This window comes from Anas acuta, unplaced genomic scaffold (genome assembly GCF_963932015.1).
Source record: "Anas acuta unplaced genomic scaffold, bAnaAcu1.1 SCAFFOLD_193, whole genome shotgun sequence".
Taxonomy (NCBI): Eukaryota; Metazoa; Chordata; class Aves; order Anseriformes; family Anatidae; genus Anas; species Anas acuta.
Genome location: NW_027076262.1, coordinates 72,098 through 94,432, shown reverse-complemented (window position 1 = coordinate 94,432; position 22,335 = coordinate 72,098). Strand labels below are relative to the sequence as shown.

At 60.9% G+C, this 22,335-nt stretch overlaps 2 protein-coding genes across 3 annotated transcripts; both read right to left on the bottom strand.

Annotated features, from left to right (window-relative positions):
* Window positions 1–1,015: 1,015 nt before the first annotated feature.
* On the bottom strand, window positions 1,016–10,502 carry UBE2M (ubiquitin conjugating enzyme E2 M). Of its 2 annotated transcripts, XM_068668668.1 has the most exons (6): window positions 9,662–10,473; window positions 6,800–6,894; window positions 6,020–6,058; window positions 4,251–4,354; window positions 3,960–4,023; window positions 1,016–1,237 (listed from the first exon to the last, which is right to left on the bottom strand). In XM_068668668.1, the coding sequence occupies exons 1-6, from the start codon at window positions 9,768–9,770 to the stop codon at window positions 1,097–1,099; spliced, it is 552 nt and encodes a 183-aa protein (XP_068524769.1). In that variant the 5' UTR covers window positions 9,771–10,473; the 3' UTR covers window positions 1,016–1,096. The 2 variants fall into 2 exon arrangements, with proteins under 2 accessions (XP_068524769.1, XP_068524768.1); XM_068668667.1 differs by lacking the exons at window positions 1,016–1,237; window positions 3,960–4,023; window positions 4,251–4,354 and adding exons at window positions 5,240–5,261; window positions 5,422–5,743 and having other exon boundaries at window positions 5,998–6,058; window positions 9,662–10,502.
* A 423-nt stretch (window positions 10,503–10,925) lies between these two features.
* TRIM28 (tripartite motif containing 28) lies at window positions 10,926–20,793 on the bottom strand. Its single transcript, XM_068668670.1, is given in 21 exon segments — window positions 10,926–11,222; window positions 11,309–11,443; window positions 11,539–11,613; window positions 11,707–11,809; window positions 13,840–14,096; window positions 14,177–14,402; window positions 14,873–14,932; window positions 15,077–15,116; window positions 15,231–15,480; window positions 15,598–15,683; window positions 15,767–15,881; window positions 17,019–17,165; window positions 17,250–17,272; window positions 17,275–17,363; window positions 17,472–17,588; window positions 18,616–18,751; window positions 18,993–19,125; window positions 19,213–19,325; window positions 19,790–19,814; window positions 20,624–20,715; window positions 20,718–20,793. Coding segments are annotated over 21 exon segments (2,448 nt in total). The 5' UTR covers window positions 20,779–20,793; the 3' UTR covers window positions 10,926–11,057.
* Window positions 20,794–22,335: the final 1,542 nt, after the last annotated feature.

Below are 22,335 nucleotides of genomic sequence, written 5' to 3'. Positions count from 1 at the left end.
TGGGAGAGGGAACTGGGCATACTGGGAGCACTCAGACAGGGAACTGGGCATACTGGGAGCTCTGGGAGAGGAAACTGGGGTTACTGGGTGTGCTAAGATGGGTAACTGGGCCATACTGGGAGCACTGGGACGAGGAACTGGGGCACCTGGGGAGCAGGAGAACATACTGGGAGGTACTGGGAGGCACTGGGAGCAGGACCAGGCACACTGGGAGGCACTGGGGTGAGGAAATGGGGCATACTGGGAGGCACTGGGTGTACTGGGGAGCACTGGGTGCGAACTGGAGCAGACTGGGGGGACTGGGTAGAGAGACTGGGAGGCAGTGGGTATACTGGGGTGTACTGGGAGAGGGAACTGGGCATACTGGGAGCACTCAGACAGGGAACTGGGCATACTGGGAGCTCTGGGAGAGGGAACTGGGGTTACTGGATGTGCTAGGATGGGTAACTGGGCATACTGGGAGCTCTGGGAGAGGGTACTGGGCATACTGGGTGTGCTAAGATGGGTAACTGGGCATACTGGGAGCACTCACACAGGGACCTGGGCATACTGGGAGCACTCAGACAGGGAACTGGGCATACTGGGAGCTCTGGGATGGGCAACTGGGCATACAGCGGCTATGAACTGGGCATGCCAAGACCTTTAACTGGGCATACTGGGAGCTGCTGGACAGGGAACTGGGCATACTGGGAGCCCCCAGACAGGGAACTGGGCTTACTGGGAACGCAAACTGGTCGCACTGGGAGCGGGAACCGGTCCCACCAACCCCTCCCTGAACCCCCCTGCCCCCCCCCACCCCCTCCCAGTACAGACCAGTACAAACCAGTATAAACCAGTCCCCAAAACGAAGCACAGATGGGGGGGGCACCGCTCGTTACCATCGCCCTTTAATCACCCACAAAGGGGGGGGGGGGGGGGGGGGAACTGGGAGGGGGGGGGACAGAAAGGAGGGGGCCCCCCCCGCCCCCAGGGGGGCAATAAATAGGGGGGGGCGGAGGGGATTTTTTTTTGGGGGGGGGGGGGGGGCAAAAAAAAAAAAAAAAGGGGGGGGGGGAGGTGAAAAAAAATACGGGGGGGGGGGGGAATTGGGGGGGGGCTACTTGAGGCAGCGCTCGAAGTAGGTGGCCCCCACGTAGCCCCCCCGCAGCGAGCGCTGCACGTTCTGCTCAAACAGGCGCCGGTTGCTCTGCAGAACCTCCGCTGCCTCCTTGTTCAGAGGGTCCTCGGGGTTGGGTTCCTGCGGGGGGGGAACGGGGACAAAAAAAGTTAATTAAAAAAAAATTTGAAAAAAAAAAAAAAATTAAAAAAAAATTAAAATAAATAAAAAAAATAAAAAATTAAAAATAAATAAAAAAATAAAAAAATAAAAAAAATTGAAAAAAATTGAAAAAATTTAAAAAATTTTTAAAAATTGAAAAAAGTTTAAAAAAATACAAAAATGAAAAATTGAAAAAATTAAAAAAATTAAAAAAAATTGAGAAAAGTTAAAAATAAAAAAATTGAAAAACGTTAAAAAATAAAAAAAATAAAAAAAATGAAAAAAGTTAAAAAAATTTAAAAAAAATAAAAAATTTAAAAAATTAAAAAAAAATAAAAAATAAAAAAATTGAAAAAAGTTTAAAAAATTAAAAAAAAAAAATAAAAATTGAATAAAGTTAAAAAAAATAAAAAAAATTAAAAATGAAAAAGTTAAAAAAATTAAAAAATTGAAAAAGTTAAAAATTAAAAAAATAAAAAAAATAAAAAAAATTGAAATTTTAAAAAATGAAAAAAGTTTAAAAAAAATAAAAATTGAAAAAAGTTTTAAAAAATAAAATTAAAAAAATAAAAAAATAAAAAAATTGAAAAAAGTTAAAAAAATAAAAAATGAAAAAATTAAAAAAATTTAAAAAAATTGAAAAGTTAAAAAAAATAAAAAATTTAAAAAAAAGAAAAAAGTTAAAAAAATAAAAAAATGAAAAAGTAAAAAAAATAAAAAAATTGAAAAAAGTTTAAAAATTAAAAAATTAAAAATTAAAAAAATAAAAAATAAAAACTAAAAAAATTGAAAAAAAATAAAAAAATAAAAAAATTGAAAAAAGTTAAAAAAATAAAAAAATTAAAAAAATAAAAACTTAAAAAAATTAAAAAAATAAAAAAATAAAATTAAAAAAAAATATATATTTTTTTTTTAAAAAAAGGGAAAATTTTGAAAAAATAATAAGGGAGGGGCAGGGGGAAATCCCACAAGGGGGGAGGGAGCATGAAGTGCCCCCCCCCCAGTGATTATCCCCCCCCAGGGATTAATTGCCCCCCTTAGGGTTAATTGCCCCCCCCCAGGGTTAATTGGCCCCTACAACCCCCCCCCCCATTCCCTTAATGCCCCCCCCATTTCCCCCCCATTTTAAGCCCCCCCAAATTTTTACCCCCCCCCATTTTTTACCCCCCCAATCTTTAATGCCCCCCCCCCAATCCCTTAATGCCCCCCCAAACCCCATGGACCCTTTTATGACCCCCCCTTTACCCCCCCATATTCCCTGATGCTCATTAACGCCCCCCCCCATATTTTTTGAGGCCCCCCCAGAACCCCCCAATCCCCCCCCCAGGGGGCTTTTTATCCACCCCAGTGACCCCAAAAACCTCCAGAGGACCCCAAAAACCTCCAGGGGACCCCCAAATCCCCCCCCCCAAATCCCCCAAACCCCCCCCCCAACCCCAAATTCCCCCCCCATGGCTACCAAAACCCCCCAAAACGCCCCCTAATTCCCCCCCAGGGGGCTTTTTACCCATCCCAGTGACCCCAAAAACCTTCAGGGGTCCCCCAAATCCCCCCCCAAATTACCCAACCCCCCCCCCCCAAACTACCCAAACCCCTTCGAACCCCCCCCCAACCCCAAATCGCCCCCCCCAGGGCTACCAAAAACCCCCCAAAACCCCCCCCAATCCCTCCCCCAGGGGGCTTTTTACCCACCCCAGCGACCCCAAAAACCTCCTGGGAACCCCCAAATCCCCCCCCCAAATCCCCCAACCCCCCCCCAAAATTCCCCAAACCCCTTCCATCCCCCCCCAACCCCAAATTGCCCCCCCAGGGCTACCAAAAACCCCCCAAAACCCCCCCTAATTCCCCCCCAGGGGGCTTTTTACCCACCCCAGCGACCCCAAAAACCCTCCCAGGGACCCCCAACCCCCCCCCCAAATCCCCCAAACCCCTTCAACCCCCCCCCAACCCCAAATTGCCCCCCCAGGGCTACCAAAAACCCCCCAAAACCCCCCCTAATTCCCCCCCAGGGGGCTTTTTACCCACCCCAGCGACCCCAAAAACCTCCAGAGGACCCCAAAAACCTCCAGGGGACCCCCAAACCCCCCCCAAATCCCCCCCAAATCCCCCACACCCCTTCGACCCCCCCCCCAACCCCAAATCGCCCCCCCCCGGGCTACCAAAAACCCCCCAAAACCCCCCCTAATTCCCCCCTGGGGGGCTTTTTACCCACCCCAGTGACCCCAAAATCCTCCAGGGGACCCCCAAATCCCCCCCCCAAATTACCCAACCCCCCTCCCAAATCCCCCAAACCCCTTCAACCCCCCAAACCCCAAATTGCCCCCCCCAGGGCTACCAAAAACCCCCCAAAACGCCCCCTAATTCCCCCCCAGGGGGCTTTTTACCCACCCCAGCGACCCCAAAAACCTCCAGGGGACCCCCAAACCCCCCCAAATCCCCCAAACCCCCCCCCCAAAATCCCCCAAACCCCTTCAACCCCCCCCCAACCCCAAATTTCCCCCCCCAGGGCTACCAAAACCCCCCCAGAACCCCCCAAACCCCCCCCCCGGAGGCCCTTTACCCACCCCAGTGCCCCCAAAAACCCTCCCAGGGACCCCAAAACCCCCCCCGGGGACCCCAAAACGTCCCCGGGGGCCACCCCAAAACCACGCCGGTTGCCCCCCACCCCAAAAAAACGTGCCCCCCCCCCCAAAAAACTCACCAGGAAGAGGTACTGCAGGCCGTAGATGATGGAGTTTATCGTCAGGACGGGCTTCCAGTCCTCTCTGGGGACACAACCTGACGTCACCGTGGCCACCAAGGCCACCAACCTGGTAGCCACGGCCACCCCCTACCCCCCCTGTGACCCGTCGGGGACGGGGGGGGCACGATTTACCCCCTTTTCCCCCCAAAAAGGGAAAAAATTGGAGAAACGGGGGCGGTGGCCACCTCCAAAGGGTTGGTAGCCACCTTGAAAAAGTTGGTAGCCACCCCGGGGGGGTTGGTAGCCCACCTGAGGATGTTGAGGCAGACGTTGCCCTCCAGGTCGATGTTGGGGTGGTAGACCATGGTCTCGCACTTCACCTTGGGGGGGTCGTGGGGGTAGCCCTGGCCGACCTGCGGGGGGGGGGAATGGCTACCAGAAAGGGCTCGGTGGCTACCTGGGAGGTCGCGGTGGCCACCTGGGTCTCGTCCCTACCCCAAAGGGCACAGAGGGGGCGGGCAACGGTTGTGGCGCGGCGGGGAAGCCACGGGGGTGGTGGGAGAGGTTTGGTGGCCACTGGTCGTGGGTTGGTGGCCACCGGTTGTGGTTTGGTGGCCACCGAGCTCTGGTCACTGTCCCAATGCACTGAGTGGCCACTGGTTGTGTCCAGGTGGCCACCAAGCCCCCCCATCCCACCCCTGATGTTTAGGGCGAATCAGTGGCCACCTGTCACACCTCAGTAGCCACAGGGTGGACACTTGGCTACTGGCCTGCTCTCGGTGGCCACCAAGCCCTGGTCCCTGTCCCGACGCACCGAGTGGCCACTGGTTGTGTCCAGGTGGCCACCAAGCCCCCTGGCCCCTCTCTAATGTATAGATTGAATCTGTGGCCACCTGTCACACCTCAGTAGCCACACAGTAGACACTTGGCTACTGGCCTGCTCTCGGTGGCCACCAAGCCCTGGTCCCTGTCCTGACACACCGAGTGGCCACTGGTTGTGTCCAGGTGGCCACCAAGCCCCCTGGGCCCACATCTAATATTTAGGGTGAATCAGTGGCCACTGGTCAACCCTCAGTGGCCACAGGGTGGACACTTGGCTACTGGTCCACTCTCGGTGGCCACCAAGCCCTGGTCCCTGTCCCGAAACACCGAGTGGCCACTGGTTGTGTCCAGGTGGCCACCAAGCCCCCCCAGCCCACTTATGATGTTTAGGTCACCTCTCGGTGGCCACACAGTGGCCACTTGGCTACTGGTCCGCTCTCGGTGGCCACCACCCCCGTGGTCCCCATCCCAACCCACTAGGTAGCCACATGTCACCTTCTGGTAGCCACAGCTCAGGTCCCGGTGGCCACCCACCTCCTGGAGCCACCGCTGCAGGGTCCCCCCCTTGGTGGCCACAGGTCCCAACTTGGTGGCCACCAGCCCCCCCAGCCCATTTTGGTGGTCCCTGGGGGGGAATTTGGTGGCCACGGGTCCCAACTTGGTGGCCACAGGTCCCAACTTGGTGGCCACCACGGCCCCCAGCCCATTTTGGTGGTCCTGGGGGGGAATTTGGTGGCCACGGGGCCACCCCTTGGTGGCCACCACCACCTCCAGTCCATTTTGGTGGTCCCGGGGGCAGAATTTGGTGGCCACGGGTCCCAACTTGGTGGCCACCACTCCCCCCAGCCCATTTTGGTGGTCCCAGGGGGGAATTTGGTGGCCACGGGTCCCAACTTGGTGGCCACGGGTCCCAACTTGGTGGCCACCACCACCTCCCAACCCATTTTGGTGGTCCCGGGGGGGAATTTGGTGGCCACGGGTCCCCCCTTGGTGGCCACGGGTTCCCCTTGGTGGCCACCACCCCCTCCAGCCCATTTAGGTGGTCCCGGGGGGTAATTTGGTGGCCACGGGTCCCAGCTTGGTGGCCTCCACCCTCCCCCAGCCCATTTTGGTGGTCCCAGGGGGGAATTTGGTGGCCACGGGTCCCCCCTTGGTGGCCACGGGTTCCCCTTGGTGGCCACCACCCCCTCCAGCCCATTTTGGTGGTCCTGGGGGGCAATTTGGTGGCCACGGGGCCACCCCGGTGCAGGACTGACCTTAAAGCTGAAGACGAATTTCCCTCCCTTGTAGAAACCCTAAAAGAGAAACACAGGGGTCACGGGGGGGGGGGGGGGCAGCATTTTGGGGACGTTTATAGGGGAAATTTGGGGGCGGGGGGGACCCCAAAGGGACCTGAGGGTGTCCTGAGGGGGGGGGGGCAGGGATGGGGGGACCCCAAAGGGACACTGGGGGGGTGACAAAGGGGGGGGGGTGACAATGGGGGGGTGACAACGGGGTTTTGTAGGGCCGGGAAGGGATTTGGGGTCGGATATAGGATTTGGGACACAGGACCCCTGGGGGGGGGGTGGGGACACCCAGGAGGGGGACGGGGGGGACAGGGGGTGACAGGAGGGTGACAATGGGGGGGGGACAATGGGGGGGTGACAATGGGGGTTTTGTAGGGCCAGGAGGGGATTTGGGGTCGGATATAGGATTTGGGGCACAGGACCCCTGTGGGGGGGGTGGGGACACCCAGGAGGGGGACAGGGGGGGCAGGGGGTGACCGGGGGGTGACAATGGGGGGGGGACAATGGGGGGGTGACAATGGGTGGGGGACAATGGGGGGGTGACAATAGGGGTTTTGTAGGACCAGGAAGGGATTTGGGGTCGGATATAGGATTTGGGGTCGGATATAGGATTTGGGGCACAGGACCCTGGGGGAGGGTGGGGACGCCCAGGAGGGGGTTGGGGTGGGCAGGGGGTGACCGGGGGGTGACAATGGGGTGACAATAGGGGGGAGGGGACAATGGGGGGGGGCAGAGGGGGGGTCCCCAAACCTCGTCGGGGCAGATGAGGAGGCGGAAGTGCAGGAGGTCGTCCTGGTCCGAGAAGTCGATCTCGCACGTCTTGGGCAGGTTCAGCTCGTTGATATCTGGGGGGGGGGGGGGGGGCACGAATTTTGGGGGCTCAGCCCCTCCCCACACCATCCCAGTGCTCCCAGTAAGGCCGTACTGGGAGCGCTGAGGCTTGGCGTCCTTCAGCCATCCCATTTCAGTTCCAGTTCGCTCCCAGTTTGGCCCCATTTCAATCCCAGTTTAATCCCAGTTTGGTGCCACCCCCCCAAAAGCAGCGCTGTTGCTCCCCCCCCCCAGTATTCCCAGTCCCTCCCAGTACTCCCAGTCCCTCCCAGTACTCCAGTCCCCCCCAGTATTCCCAGTCCCCCCCAGTATTCCAGTCCCTCCCAGTACTCCCAGTCCCCCCCAGTATTCCCAGTCCCCCCCAGTCCCCCCCAGTACTCCCAGTATGCCCATTACCAGCCCCAGTCCGCACCCACGCTGCAGTTATACTGGGACCAGTATGCGGACAGCACTGGGATCGCTGCGTGCCCCATACTGGGACCAGTGCCATAATGGGGCTGTACTGGGATGAGTGAGGGCCCAGCACTGGGGTTATACTGTGATCGTACTGGGACCAGTGGGTGCTGCCCGCTAGGGTCATACTGGGACCAGTTGGCCCCCACTACGCCCATACTGGGACCAGTACCACTCTCCTCCATTAAATGGGGTCATACTGGGACTCCTGCCCCCCCCAGTCCCCCACTCCAGTCCCCTCCCAGTTCCCCTCCAGCTCCCCCAGTCCCACCCAGTCTCCCCCCAGTCCTTCCCAGTTCCCCCCCCACTCCCTCCCAGTTACCTCCCAGACCTTCCCAGTCAATCCCAACCCTCCCAGTCCTCCTCCAGTCCCTCCCAGTTACCCCCTAGTTCATCCCAGTCTCTCCCAGTACCCCCCAGTCCCCCTCCACTCCTTCCCAGTCCACAACCCAGTCCCCCCAGTTACCCCCCAGTCCCCCTCCACTCCCTCCCAGTTACCCCCCAGTTCATCCCAGTCTCTCCCAGTCCCCCCCGGTCCCCCTAGTTACCCTCCCAGGCCCCCAGTCTCTCCCAGTCATCCTCCCAGTCCCTCCCAATTACCCCCCCAGTCTCTCCCAGTCCCCCCAGTCACCCTCCCAGTTACCCCCCAGTCCCTCCCAGTTATCCTCCCAGTCACCCCCCATTTCATCCCAGTTACCCCCAGTCCCCCTCCACTTCCCGCCCAGTCCTTCCCAGTCCCCCTCCCAGTCCCCCTCCCCGTCTCTCCCAGTCCCCCCAGTCACCCTCCCAGCCCCCCCAGTCCCCCCAGTTACCCCTCCAATCTCTCCCAGTCCCTCCCAATCACCCCAGTTACCCTCCCAGTCCCCCTCCACTCCCTCCCGGTCCTTCCCAGTCCCCCACCCCATCCCCTTAGTTACTCTCCCACTACCCCCAGTCCTCCCCAGTCCCCCCCAGTCACCCCCCCCAGTCTCTCCCACTCCCTCCAGTTACCCTCCCAAGTCTCTCCCAGTCCCCCCAGTTACACCCCAGTCCCACCAGTTCCCCTCCCAGTACCCCCAGTTGCCCTCCCAGTTACCCCCCAAGTCTCTCCCAGTCCTCCCAGTCACCCTCCCAAGTCTCTCCCAGCCCCCCCAGTCCCCCTCCCAGTCTCTCCCAGTACCCCTCCAATCTCTCCCAGTCCCCCCCAGTCCCTCCCAGTCCCCCACCCCCATCCCCTTAGTTACTCTCCCAGTCCCCCCAGTCCCTCCAGTTACCCTCCCAGTCCCCCCAGTTCCTCCCAGTTACCCCCCAGTCATCTCCCCAGTCCCCCTCCACTCCCTCCCAGTTACTCCCCAGTTTATCCCAGTCTCTCCCAGTCCCTCCCCGGTCCCCCTAGTTACCCTCCCAGCCCCCCCCAGTATCTCCCAGTCCCTCCAGTTACCTCGCCAGTCTCTCCCGGTCCCTCCCAGTTCCCCTCCCAGTCTCTCCCAGTACCCCTCCACACCCTCCCAGTCCCCCCAGTTACCCCCCGAGTTACCCTCCCAGTCTCTCCCAGTCCCCCCCCATTTCATCCCAGTTACCCCCAGTCCCCCTCCACTTCCCCCCCAAGTCCTTCCCAGTACCCCCCAGTTCCTCTCCCAGTCTCTCCCAGTCACCCTCCCAGTCTCTCCAGTCCCCCCAGTCACCCTCCCAGCCCTCCCAGTCCCCCCAGCCTCCCTCCCAGCCCCCCTAGTCACCCTCCCAGTCCCCCCAGTCACCCCCCAGTCCCCCTCCAATCCCTCCCAGCCCCTCCCAGTCCCCCCCAGTCACCCTCCCAGTCCCCCTAGTTACTCTCCCAGTCCTCCCAGTTACCCCTCCAATCTCTCCCAGTCCCCCCAGTCACCCTCCCAGTTACCCTACCAGTCCCCCCAGTCTCCCCCCAGTCCCTCCCAGTTACTCCCCAGTCACCCTCCCAGTCCCCCCAGTTTCTCCCAGTCCTCCCAGTCACCCTCCCAGTCCCCCCAGTCACCCTCCCAGTACCCCTCCACACCCTCCCAGTCCCCCCAGTCCCTCCAGTTACCCCCTCCAGTCCCTCCCAGTACCCCTCCCAGCACCCCCCAGTCCCCCTCCCAGTCTCTCCCAGTCCCCTCCCAGTCCCCCTCCAATCTCTCCCAGTCTCTCCCAGTCCCCCTCCCAGTCTCTCCCAATCCCCCCAGTTACCCCTCCAATCTCTCCCAGTGCCTCCCAGTCTCTCCCAGTCCCCCCCAGTCCCCCTCCACTTCCCCCCCAGTTACCCCTCCAATCTCTCCCAGTCCCCCCAGTCCCCCCCCAGTCTCTCCCAGTCCCTCCCAGTCCCCCCCCTCCCCCAACCTTTCTGGATGCGGAGCTGCGCGGCCGAGGCCTTTTTGCTGGTGCCCTTGGTGCCTCCGGCCGATTCCTCCTCCTTCTTCTGCTGCTTCAGAGAGAACAGCTTGATCATCCTGCCGGGACCGGGACCGGAACCGGGACCGGGGCCGGGACCGGGGCCAGGGGGGGGGCGGCGGAGCCGGGGCTGGGCCCCCCCCGGCGGGGAGGAGGCGGCGGCGGCGGCGGAGCCGGGCCCGGAACGGAGGCGGCTGAGGCGAGGAGGCGGCGGCAACGGCCGGCACCGCTCGGCAACTTCCGGAAGGGCTTCGGGCTTTTCCGGAAGGGCTTCGGGACTTTCCGGAAGGGCTTCGGGACTTTCCGGAAGGGATTCGGGGTTTTCCGGAAGGGTTCGGGGCTTTACGGAAGGGCTTCGGGGCTTTACGGAGGGGTTCGGGGTTTTTCGGAAGGGTTCGGGCTTTTCCGGAAGGGCTTCGGGGATCTTCGGGAGGTTCTTCGGGAACTTCCGGAAGAGCTTCTCGGCTCGTTCCGGAAAAGGCTTCGGGTGTCTCCGGAAGAGCTTCGGGATTCTACGGAAGGGGCTTCGGGGATCTCCGGAACGGCTTCGGGAATCTCCGGAATGACTTCGGGTTTTTCCGGAACGGCTTCGGGATTCTCCGGAAAGAAGCCTGAGGGGGGCTGGGGGGGGGATCGGAGGTTTCCGGACAGGGTTCGCGAAGCCCCCCCGGAGCGCTTCGGGTTCGTCCGGAAGGAACGGGACTCGTTCCGGGGTCTTCCCTTCGGCTGTTTCCGGAACGCTTCGGCTCTTTCCGGCTCCGCGCTCACCTCCCCGCCGCCTTCGTGTCTCTCCGGAAAGCTTCGGCTGTTTCCGCCTCCCCTCCCCCTTCCGTCAGCCAATCCCGTGGCGGGGAGGAAGTTTGAGGCGCTCTGATTGGCTCAGCCGGTGCCAGGGGAAGGGCGGGGCCTCGCTGCCCTCGTGGGCGCCGCCATCTTTGTTGAGGGCAATTCTCCTCTATGGGATGGGAGCTTACTGGGACCAGTTCCCCCCTCCCAGTCCCTCCAGTAAGGCTGCAGCGGGACCAGTCCCCTCAGTCCCAGTTCCCCTGGGCCAGTTCCAGCCCTCACAGCCCAGTAAGGCCCAGTCCAGCCCCCAGCAGGCTTCAGGGCAACGGTCGAAGGGTGGAGACCCCAAAAAGGGGAGACCCTAAAAATGGGGGGAACCCAAAAAGGGGGCAGGATCCTGCCCCAAAATGCAAAGGAGGCCCTCCAGGAGGCTGAGAAATGGCTTTATTTCTTGAATAGACACAAACAACGGGTAACCCTGAGGACGCCAGCTCCGCGCCCCCTCCCTCCCCGGGTTAAAAATAAAAGGGAAGGGGTTTTTAGGGTGCCAGGAGGGTTTTTAGGGTGCCAGGAGGGTGGGAGGAGGGGCGGGGGAACCTTCAGCCCCATCCAGGGGGCCGAGGGACTCGAGGGCGGCGCAGAACTTGCGGTCGCCGAAGGCGGCGCTGAGCCGCTCCTCGAAGAAACGCTGCAGGCCCAGGATGGACTGCACGTCCGCCTTGTCCTGGGGGGGGGGGGGGGAAAGAGGGAAATTAGGGGGTTAAAAGATCCTTTTGGGATCCCCCCGGGGGGCGTCGGGGGTCTCCCCACCTCCGTCAGGCGGTTGAACTGGCGGATCATGCGCCAGACGTCGCGGGCAAACTCCTCGGGGTGGCCGTAGCCCGGGGACAGCTTCCCCTGCAGCTTGGCGCGGATCAGGGTCAGGTCGATGGCGTCGCAGCCCTCCTAAAAATGGGGGGGGGAGGAAGAAATCCACCAGGGAGGTGGATCCCAAGCGGGTGGATCCCTTCCAGCGGATCCCCGAGGGGAGCAGGACTCACCAGGGAGCTGGAGAGGCGGTGGAGGGGCCGCCAGGGCTCGTGGCAGAGCAGCTGGAGCAGGACGTACTCACACTTCTGTAGGGGGGGGGGAAAAAGAGGTCAAAAAAGATCCTTTTTGATCCCTTTCCCGGTGTTGGATCCCTCGGATCCCGCTGCAGAAATACCCACCCGTTGATCCGTGGGGGAGAGGGTGGGGGGCTGCTCCTCCGTGGGGCCGGGGTCCTCGCCGGGGGGCGCCGGGTCCTGGCACAGGAGGCAGAGCCAGTCGTGGCTGTGGGATCGCAGAAGGGATCAGGTGAGGGGATCGGGTGGATCCCACCGTGCCCGGCTCGTTCCTCCCTGCTGGGAGCTGGCATCGAGTGGATCCCGTGGGGAGCAGCTCCCCTGGGAGCAGAGGTCCATAAATAAATGCCCAGATCCCCACAGGGATCCCAGCAGCGGATCCCAAATTATATGGGGTTGGGGTGTAGATCCCCAGCTGGATCCCAAGAAGAGCAGAGCCCCAGCTGGGTCAGATTTTGGGATCAGCAGGCCGAGAGATCCCCGCTATGGGGGGGTTTGAGGGGTGGATTCCCACACGGCCCCCAAAAATCAGGGGATCAAGAGCGGATCCCCAGGGATCGCAGGCAGGTGCCTGGATGGATCTGAGAGAGCAGATCCCCAGGGATCCACGGGAGTGGCTCCAGCAGTCACCGAGGATCTCAAGATTGGGGGAAAAAATCCCATTTTGGGGAGGAAGAGACAGATCCCAGAGGCCAGCGAGCACCCAGGGGATCTGTGACACCCCGGGATCCCCTCCTGAAGAAGACAGGATCCCAAAAGATCGGGATCCCTGAAGATCCAGGGAGCGGATCCCTTGAGATCAACCCCTTCCCCGGGTGGGCAACCCCCAGTAGGGAGGACCCCACACCCGAAAAACCCCAAAGGGGACGGGGAGGGGGGGGCAGGAGCGGATCCCAGGAGCAGATCCCCAGGGATCCACGGGAGTGGCTCCAGCAGTCACCGAGGATCTCAAGATTGGGGGAAAAAATCGCATTTTGGGGAGGAGAGACGGATCCCAGAGGCCAGCGAGCACCCAGGGGATCTGTAACACCCCGGAATCCCCTCCTGAAGAGACTGGATCCCAAAAGATCGGGATCCCTGAAGATCCAGGGAGCGGATCCCTTGAGATCAACCCCTTCTGGTGGGCAACCCAGAGCAGGGAGGACCCCACACCCAAAAAACCCCAAAGGGGACGGGGAGGGGGGGGCAGGAGCGGATCCCGGGGATCTCAGGGGATCCGGGGAGGGGACAAGGGTGGATCCCACCGCGCCCGGCTCGCTCCCCGCTGGGAGCTGGCATCGAGTGGATCCCGTGGGGAGCAGCTCCCCTGGGAGCAGAGGTCCATAAATAAATGCCCAGATCCCCACAGGGATCCCAGCAGCGGATCCCAAATGATATGGGGTTGGTGTGTAGATCCCCAGCTGGATCCCAAGAAGAGCAGAGCCCCAGCTGGGTCAGATTTTGGGATCAGCAGGCCGAGAGATCCCCACTATGGGGGGTTTGAGGGGTGGATTCCCACATGGACCCCAAAAATCAGGGGATCAAGAGCGGATCTCCAGGGATCGCAGGCAGGTGCCTGGATGGATCTGAGAGAGCAGATCCCCAGGGATCCATAGGATTGGATCAGTCACCGAGGATCTCAAGATTGGGGGAAAAAATCCCATTTTGGGGAGGAAGAGACAGATCCCAGAGGCCAGCGAGCACCCAGGGGATCTGTAACACCCCGGAATCCCCTCCTGAAGATTCAGGATCCCAAAAGATCGGGATCCCTGAAGATCCAGGGAGCGGATCCCCTGAGATCAACCCCTTCCCCAGGTGGGCAACCCAGAGCAGGGAGGACCCCACACCCAAAAAACCCCAAAGGGGACGCGGAGGGGGGGCAGGAGCGGATCCCAGGAGCAGATCCCCAGGGATCCACGGGAGTGGCTCCAGCAGTCACCGAGGATCTCAAGATTGGGGGAAAAAATCGCATTTTGGGGAGGAAGAGACAGATCCCAGAGGCCAGCGAGCACCCAGGGGATCTGTAACACCCCGGAATCCCCTCCCGAAGATTCAGGATCCCAAAAGATCGGGATCCCTGAAGATCCAGGGAGCGGATCCCCTGAGATCAACCCCTTCCCTGGGTGAATAACCCAGAGCAGGGAGGACCCCACACCCGAAAAACCCCGAAGGGGACGGAGGGGGGGGCAGGAGCGGATCCCGGGGATCTCAGGGGATCCGTGAGGGTGGATCCCAGTGGATCCAGCGGACGAGACGTACCCGGGGACCTCGTGGAGGGCGGGGAGGTGGCAGTCGAGGTGGTAGCAGCGCTCGCAGAGGTCGCACATCACCACGGCGCCCGCCTGGCAGCAGACGCGGCAGCAGGAGACATTTCGGTAGGGCCTGGGGGGGGCGGCGGCGGCGGGGGGGATTTCGGGGAGGGGGGGCTGCTGGGGGGGCAACACCCCGGGGGGCTCGGGGAGAAGCCCCCCCGGAGGTTTCACGTCCCCCCCGATGGGCGACTCCTGCTGCTCCTCCTATAAAATAAAAAATAAAAAGGGGGGGGGGTGAGACAAAGGGACAGAAGGGACGCGAGGACGGACGCGCGGACGCTCACCTTGATAGCAGGGGGGGGTGGCGGCGGCGGGGGGGGGGGAGTGGGGGTCCAGGGTTGCGCCCCCCCCCTCTCGATGATGATGAGGTTGAATTCCTCGGCCGTGGTGCCGGGGAAAACGCGGAAGGAGGGGGGCTGAGAGGCCCCCGCCAGGTCCAGGTCCAAGCGCTCCAGGCTGACCCGAGGCACTTTGCGGAGGAGGGGGCTCCCCAAAGCCCCCGGGGGGTGGCTGCTGGATTTTGAGGGGGGGGTTAGGATTTTTGGGGGGGGGTCCTGAAGGCTTTGGGGGGATTTTATTGGGGGTTGGGGGGGGGCAGGACCCTTTTGGCACCCCCCAGATACCCCCAGGAATTTGGGGGGGACACACAAGGGACAGGGAGGCCCAGAAACCCCCCCAGGGGGCCCAGCAAACCCCCCCTGGGGGCTCAGACACCCCCCCCCGGGGCCCAGACACCCCCCCGGGGGTCCAGATGCCCCCCAGACAAAAAGGGGGGGGACAACAAGGGATGGGGGGACCCCAAATTGAAGTGACAGGGACACGGAGGTCACAGGAGCCTCAGGGAGGGGGGGGGACAAGGGACAGGAAGGGTGGGGGGGCTCCAGTTGCCCCCCCCATGAGGGGACACAAGGGGCAGGGGGAGCAGGGGGGGGTCCTGATTGTCCCCATCTGCCCCCCCCCCTCCAATTTCTCCTCGTTACCGCTTAACGAGCAGCTTCTTAACAAACTTCTCCTCCCCGGGGGGGCTCCCACGTTGTTTTCTCCTGAAGCAGGGGGGGGGGGGGCCATCAGGGCACCTTCCCGGAGGTCTGAGCACCTCGGGGGGACCCTGGGCGACCCCCCCCCAAAAAAAAATGGGACGGGAGGGGGTGACAGAGGGACAGCAAGTGACAAAAGCCACTCACCGCTTGGTTCCCGTGACAGCAGCTTCAGGAGAGGAGTGGCCTGCTGAGAAAATCCACGTCAGGGCCTTCCTCCCTCTCCTCCTCCTCCTCGCCCCCCCCCCAAAAATCCCCCCCACCCAAAAAATCCCCCCCCCCGTGTCACCCCCACGCTCACCCAGCTCCGCACCGGCGTCCCTGGGGGTCTCAGTCACTTGAGGGTCAAGGTGGGGGGGGGACAGGTTGGGACAGCCCAGCTCCGCGGTCCCCGAGGGTAATTGAGGGGTCCCCAGCCCCCCCCCACCCTCTTGGGGGTCACCGGGGGGGCCCCCCCCATCCTTGTCCCCAATTTGGGGTCCCTCGGGGGGCTGCAGGAGGGGGCTGGGGGCGTATTGCCCTTCGCTGACCACCGTGGTGTGCGGGGAGCCCTAAAAAGGAAATAAAAAGGGGGACAGTTAACAAGGGGAGGGGGGCACACAGAGGTACAAAACCCCCCAAAAATTAAATCCGGGTTCTTTTCCCCCCCCCTCACCCCCCAGGGGTACCTGCGAGGGGCCCGCAGTGGGGCTGGCGGCCGGCGGTTGGGGGCTGAGGGGCGGCGGGGGGAGGCTGCGCTCCGAAACGATGGTGCCTGCAAAAAGGGGGGGTCAGCAAGGAGCCCCCCCCCTTTTGTCCCCAAAAAAAGTGTCCCCTCCGTGGGGGGGGGGCGCTCACCGAAGCTCTCGGCGCTCTTGGTCCAGGCGTTGGGGTCCCACTTGAATTTCATGTCCCCCTGCGGCTCCACGGGGTCCACGATCATCTTCAGGGCGCGGTGGAGCTGGAAATAAATCTGGGGGGGGGGACACGGGGACACGGGGAGGGGGATTGTCACCAACGGGGGGGACCTCAGCAAAGGGGGGGGCGCAGGTGGCACCCATCACGCTGGGGGGACATCAAGGGGACACGTGGGAGAACCCCAAGGGCGCCAGTCACGCTGTGGGGACGCCAAGGGGACATGTGGCAGGACACCAAGGCCACTTGTCACCTCGTGGGGACGCCAAGGGGACATGTGGCAGCCCCCCAGGACTACTTGTCACCTCATGGGGACATCATAGTGACGTGTGGCGGGACACCAAGGCCACTTGTCACCTCGTGGGGACCCCAGAAGACACATGGCAGCCCCCCAGGGCCACTTGTCACATCCTGGGGACACCAAGGGGACATGTGGCGGGACACCAAGGCCACTTGTCACCTCGTGGAGACCCCAGAGGACATGTGGCAGCACCCAAGGCCACTTGTCACCTCATGGGGACACGTGGCTGCACCCTAAGGCCACTTGTCACCTCGTGGAGACCCCAGAGGACACGTGGCAGCCCCCCAGGGCCACTTGTCACCTCGTGGGGACACCAAGGGGACGTGTGGAGGGACACCAAGGCCACTCGTCACCCTGTAGGGACGCCAGGAGGACACATGGCAGTGCCCACGGCTACTTGTCACATATTGGGGACCCCAAGGGGACACATGGCAGCACCCCAAGGCCACTTGTCACCTCGTGGGGACCCCAGAGGACACGTGGCAGCCCCCCAGGGCCACTTGTCACCTCATGGGGACCCCAATGGGCCACGTGGCAGCCCTCCAGGGCCACTTGTCACCTCGTGGGGACACCATGGGGACAAGTGGCAGAGCCTCCAGGGGGTCCATCATGCTGTAGGGTCCCCAGAGGACACATGGTAGCACCCCAGGGCCACTTGTCACCTCATGGGGACCCCAAGGGGCCACATGACAACCCCCCAGTGCCACTTGTCACACCGCGGGGCCACCCAGCAGCACCCACCCCTCACCCCCAAAGGCCCCCCCACCACCCCAAGACCCCACCGCAGCCCCAGGGACCTCAGAGCACAACCGAGGTGACACCACGGACCAAGACCCCCCTGTCAACCCCCTGGGGGTGACATTTGGGGACAAATGTCCCCCCCCAGGAGCTCACCAGCTTCTTGGAGAGCAGCAGGGCCGCGCTGTTGTCGCTCTCCAGGGCCCAGGAGGTGAAGCGCAGGACGTGCTCCTGGTGCCTCTGCAGCTTGGTCATGGCCCAGTGCTGCCTCTCCAGCTTCTCCTGCTGCCCCTCCGTCACCTTCTGCGGGAGGGGGGGACACGGATGGAAGGCGGGGAAGGGGCGTAAAGGGAATTGGGGGCGCGGGGGGGGGGCGGGGGGGCTCACCTGGGCGTCGCTCACCAGCACTTGCCGCGTTTGTTGAGCTCCTTCATGATCTGCAGGATGGCCATCTTGACGTCCACCTGCACCCGCTTCTGCACGTCCGTCACCTGCCGGATGCTGCCAAAAAATGAAAAAAAATGAGAAGGAGGGGGAAAAATAACCCCCCCGGGGTAAATAACCCCCCCGGGGGGAAATAATACCCCAAAGGGGTAGGGGGGCACCTACGAGCTGCGCACTTCCTTGGTGGAGCGCTGGAGGCTGGCGTGTTTGTCGCCCAAGCGTTTGACCAGCGTGGCCAGCATCTTGCGCTGGTTCCTCACCGCGTCCTCCAGGAACTGGTACCTGAAAAAGGGGGGGAGAAAATGGGGCAAAAAAGGGGCAAAAAAGGGGCTGGGAGATCCAAAAACGCCCCCAAAACAGCTGGAAAAAAACCCCAAACCCAATTCCAGCTGGAATCGGCCCCATAGACCCCACGGCTCCTGGGTGCGTAGTGGAGGAGCAAGAGCAGAGTTAACCCCCTCAATAATTAGCTAACTTCCTCATTAACTTATTAATTAGCCATCAAAATGAACAATTTGTTTGGGTTTAGGTAGCTAAACTAAAAAAAAACACACAAAAAAAACAAATATTTACCTATTTGTATTAATTTCATCTGGCCCCATGTATCAATGCTGCTCTTAATACCCCTAATCAACTGGTTAATTAATAATCCGCTCATCTAGCCACAAACTAATCACCAATTTAACCAGGCAACTCAACCACTAACGAGTTACTAACTGAAAAATCAATTAATTTAATTAGCTAAGATTATTAAATTTATTTTTAATGGCTGACAAAACAGCTACCTCCACCTCCTCAAAACCTAAACCCAATTTAACCTCCCCAAAACCCCACCTTAACCCCCCCCCAAAAAAAAAAACGATTTAAATCCGCCGGGACAAAATAATTAGCTAATTAACAAGTTAACTAATCAGCTCAGTATCATATTTTTCAGTTAAAACTGGAAATTAACGAAAAAATGATGCGTTCCTTGGTCAATCTCTTCGGGAATAAGATTACTGCAAAATCAGCTAATAATAAAGTTTATTTTTTACCTAAAAATTGGCAATAATTAGGTGATCAACTAACTTAAATTTGTCTTAATAGTTAATTAAGCAATTTATGTGTTTAATTAGTAATTAAGAGGATAAATAAAACACATTTAAAGCACTTCATGGCCTCAGAGATAAGAATTATTTGAGCCAAAAACTAAATATTTAAACCATCTAACGCCCCAGGAACCTGGGGATTGAAGCGCTAACGAGCGGGCCGGTTCAGGCACTAATTAATCACCCTTTTTGCTTAATTAAGGGGCGGTTCGTTAACTCACTGGTGGTCCTTGTGGGCGTTGAGCTGGCAGTCCCGGCAGGTGAGGACGTCGCAGGTTTGGCAGAAGAGGACGAGCGGCTCGCTCTTGTGCACGGCGCAGTAGACGGCATGCTCGCCCTCCTTGGCCCGGGCATTGCCTGGGGGGCGATGTCACCGCGATGTCACCTTAATGTCACCACGATGTCACCGCGATGTCACCGAGCAGGACGTAGGAACCCGCTCGGTGGCTGCGATGTGATAAAAACGCCTCCAGGTGCAGCACGAGGACGTGAGGTCGCCGCGTGGGGACGGGTGGTGACAACGGGGTGATGAGGTGACAAAAGGGTGACAATAAGGTGACAATAAGGTGACAAAGGAGGTGACAATAAGGTGACAAACCTGCGGCTCGGACCGTGTGGTCCTTGGTGTACTTGACCCTCTGGTGAGCCTCCACGCAGGTCTCGCAGAGCGGCTCCGAGCACTCCACGCAGAAGCTGGTGGCCGGCGCGTTGTCCTCGCAGCTGGTGCAGCACTTTGGGGGGGGGGACACACAAAAGGGGGGGGGGTCAGGGGCTTCCCGAGCTCGTTAACGAGCTAATTAACCATTAATTAACGGTACCTGGGTGGAGGCCTGGCTGTCGGGGGCCGTTTCGGGGCGGTTGTCCTTTAGGAAGTAGTTCTCCACCACGTCCTGCAGGTAGCACTGCTGCTTGCACACCGGGCAGTTGACCACTGCGGGGAAAAATGAGGAGGGGGGGGTCAAGGGGGGGGTCATTTCCACCCCCACCCCCCCCCCAATCAAACCTCAGGGCCCCCTGGGTCCCCCCCTATTTAATTTTGGGGTCTTCTGCCCCCCCAATTGTCCCCCGGGTGTTCTGCCCCCCCAATAACCCCCCAAAGCCTCCTGCCCCCCCCCAATTACCCCCCCCAATTACCCCCCCCAATCTCCTACCCCAAAATTGGCCCCTACACTTGCCCCCCCATCCTCTCCTACCCCTCCCAATTGCCCCCCACCCCCCCAAATGCCCCCCACCCCCCCAACTGCCCCCAGCCCCCCCCAAATTGCCCCCATCCTCTCCTCCCCCCCCAGTACCAATTGCCCCCCCCAAGTGCCCCCTTAATCGCTCCCCAGCCCCCCCCAATTAACCCCCAGCCGCTCTTACCCTACCCGATCCCCCCCCCAACCCCTCAGTTACCCCCCAGTTGCCCCCCAGGCCCTTCCTAATTGCCCCCAGCCCCCCCAGTTGCCCCCAACTCACCTCAGTTGCTCCCAGCCCCCCCAATTGCCCCCCAACTCACCCCAATTGCCCCCGCCCCCCCCCAATTACCCCCAAGCCCCCTCCACTTGCCCCCCAGCCCGCCCCAATTGCCCCCCAAGTCCCCTCAATCACCCCCAGCACCCCCAACTCACCTCAATTGCCCCCAACCCTCCCAACCCACTTCAACTGCCCCCAACTCTCCCCAATTGCCCCCCAAGCCCCCTCAATCGCCCCCCCAGCCCCCTCCACTTGCCCCCAAGCTCCTCCCAATTGCCCCCAAGTCACCTAAATTGCCTCTAGCCCTCCTCAATTGCCCCCCAGCCCCCTCCACTTCTTGCCCCCCAGCCCCCAATTGCCCCCTAACTCTCCCCAATTACCCCTCAGCCCCCCAATTGCCCCAACCCACCTCAATTGCCCCCAGCCCCCCCCCAATTGCCCCCAAAGTCCCCTCAACCACCCCTCAGCCCCCCAATTGCCCCCCAACTCACCTCAATCGCCCCCCAACCTCCCCAATTGCCTCCCAACTCTCCCCAATTACCCCCAGCCTCCCCAATTGCCCCAACCCACCTCAATTGCCCCCAGCCCCCCCCCCAATTGCCCCCAAAGTCCCCTCAACCACTCCTCAGCCCCCCCAAATCACCTCAGTCACCCCCCAAGTCCCCCAATTGCCTCACCATCCCCCCCCAACCCACCTCAACTGCCCCCCTGCCCCCTCAATCGCCCCCCCCCCCAATTCTCCCTCACCTGCCCCCTCACTCGGCCCCCGTTGGCGGCCGCCGGCCCCGGGCCGGGCTGCAGGCACTGTCGGCAGAGCGAATGGAGGCAGGGCAGCAGCCTCGGCTCCCTGGCGGCCTGAGGCGCTCCCGGCAGCCGCCGCAGCGCTCCAGGAGGTCGGAGGCGTCCGGGCGCTTCGCCGGGCTCGACATGGCGGCCGCCGCCCCCCTCAGCCCCCTCAGCGGGGGGACCCACGAGAAGGCGCCGGAAGCGCCTCGCCGCCGCCGCCAGCCAATCAGCGGCGGCTCCCAGCGGGGTGGGCGGGGATAAAGAGAGGATTGACAGTCGCGGGAACCAATGGGGAGAGAGGGCGGGATGGCGGAGGAGGGGAGGAGGGGGAGGGGTTAAAGGGGGTGTTGGCCAATCAGGGTGGGGGGTGGGACGGTGAGCCAATTGGAAGGGTGGGTGTTGAGGATTGACGGCGCGAGGGTCCAATCAGCTCCTTCCGAGCGCTGCGCTCCCACGGTGTGAGGGCAGCTGCGGCTTAGAGACCGAGAGGGTGGCCTGGAAACCGCGGGGGTGGGCTGCGGGCCAATCAGCAGCCGGCTCCCCTCAGGGAGGGCGGAGCCTTTAAGACGGACGCGGCGCTCAGCCAATCGGCGCTTGGAATCGTCGAGAAGGCGGGTGGGCGGCGCTGATTGACAGCTCTCGCAGCCAACCAGCTCGGCGAACACCTCAGGCGCCACACAGCTGCTCCGGAGTCACTCCGGTTTGGCCGCGGTGGGCGGCGGCGGGGGAGTGAGGAGGGGGGCGGGGGGGGGGCACGGAATGGGGACGGGGAGGGGGATGGGGATTTGGGAGGGGGGCTGGGACCGGGGTGGGGCCTTGGGATGGGGACGGGGACGGGAATGGGGCCTGGGAGGGGGACAGGGACAGGGATGGGGCCTTGGATGGGAATGGGGACAGGAATGGGGGCCTGGGATGGGGACAGGGCCTGGGGTGTGGATGGGGACAAGGACAGGGCCTGGGACGGGGTCTGGGATGGGGACAGGAGCTTGGGATGGGGACAAGGACAGAGCCATGGGGCTGGGCTGGGGACAGGGACAGGGGTAGGGTCTTGGGATGGGGCCTTGGGTTGGGGACAGGGATAGGGACAGGGACAGGCCCTTGGGATGGGAATGGGGACGGGGATGGGGCCTTGGGGTAGGGATGGGACAGGAATGGGGCCTGGGATGGGGACAGGGACGGGATGGGGCCTTGGGATGGGGACAGGGACAGAGCCATGGGGCTGGGCTGGGGACAGGGACAGGGATGGGGCCTTGGGATGGGGCCTTGGGGTAGGGATGGGGACAGGGATGGGGTCTGGGGCCTTGGGATGGGGCCTTGGGATGGGGACAGGGATGGGGACAGGGACAGGGACAGGCCCTTGGGATGGGGACGGGGACAGGAATGGGGCCTGGGATGGGGACAGGGACAGGGATGGGGTCTGGGGTCTGGGATGGGGCCTTGGGTTGGGGACAGGGACAGGGACAGGAGCTTGGGATGGGAACGGGGACAGGAATGGGGCCTGGGATGGGGACAGGGATGGGGACAGGGACAGGACAGGCCCTTGGGATGGGGCCTTGGGGTAGGGATGGGGACAGGGATGGGGACAGGGCATGGGGTGTGGATGGGGACAAGGACAGGGCCTGGGACGGGTCTGGAATGGGGACAGGAGCTTGGCATGGGGACAAGGACAGAGCCATGGGGCTGGGATGGGGACAGGGACA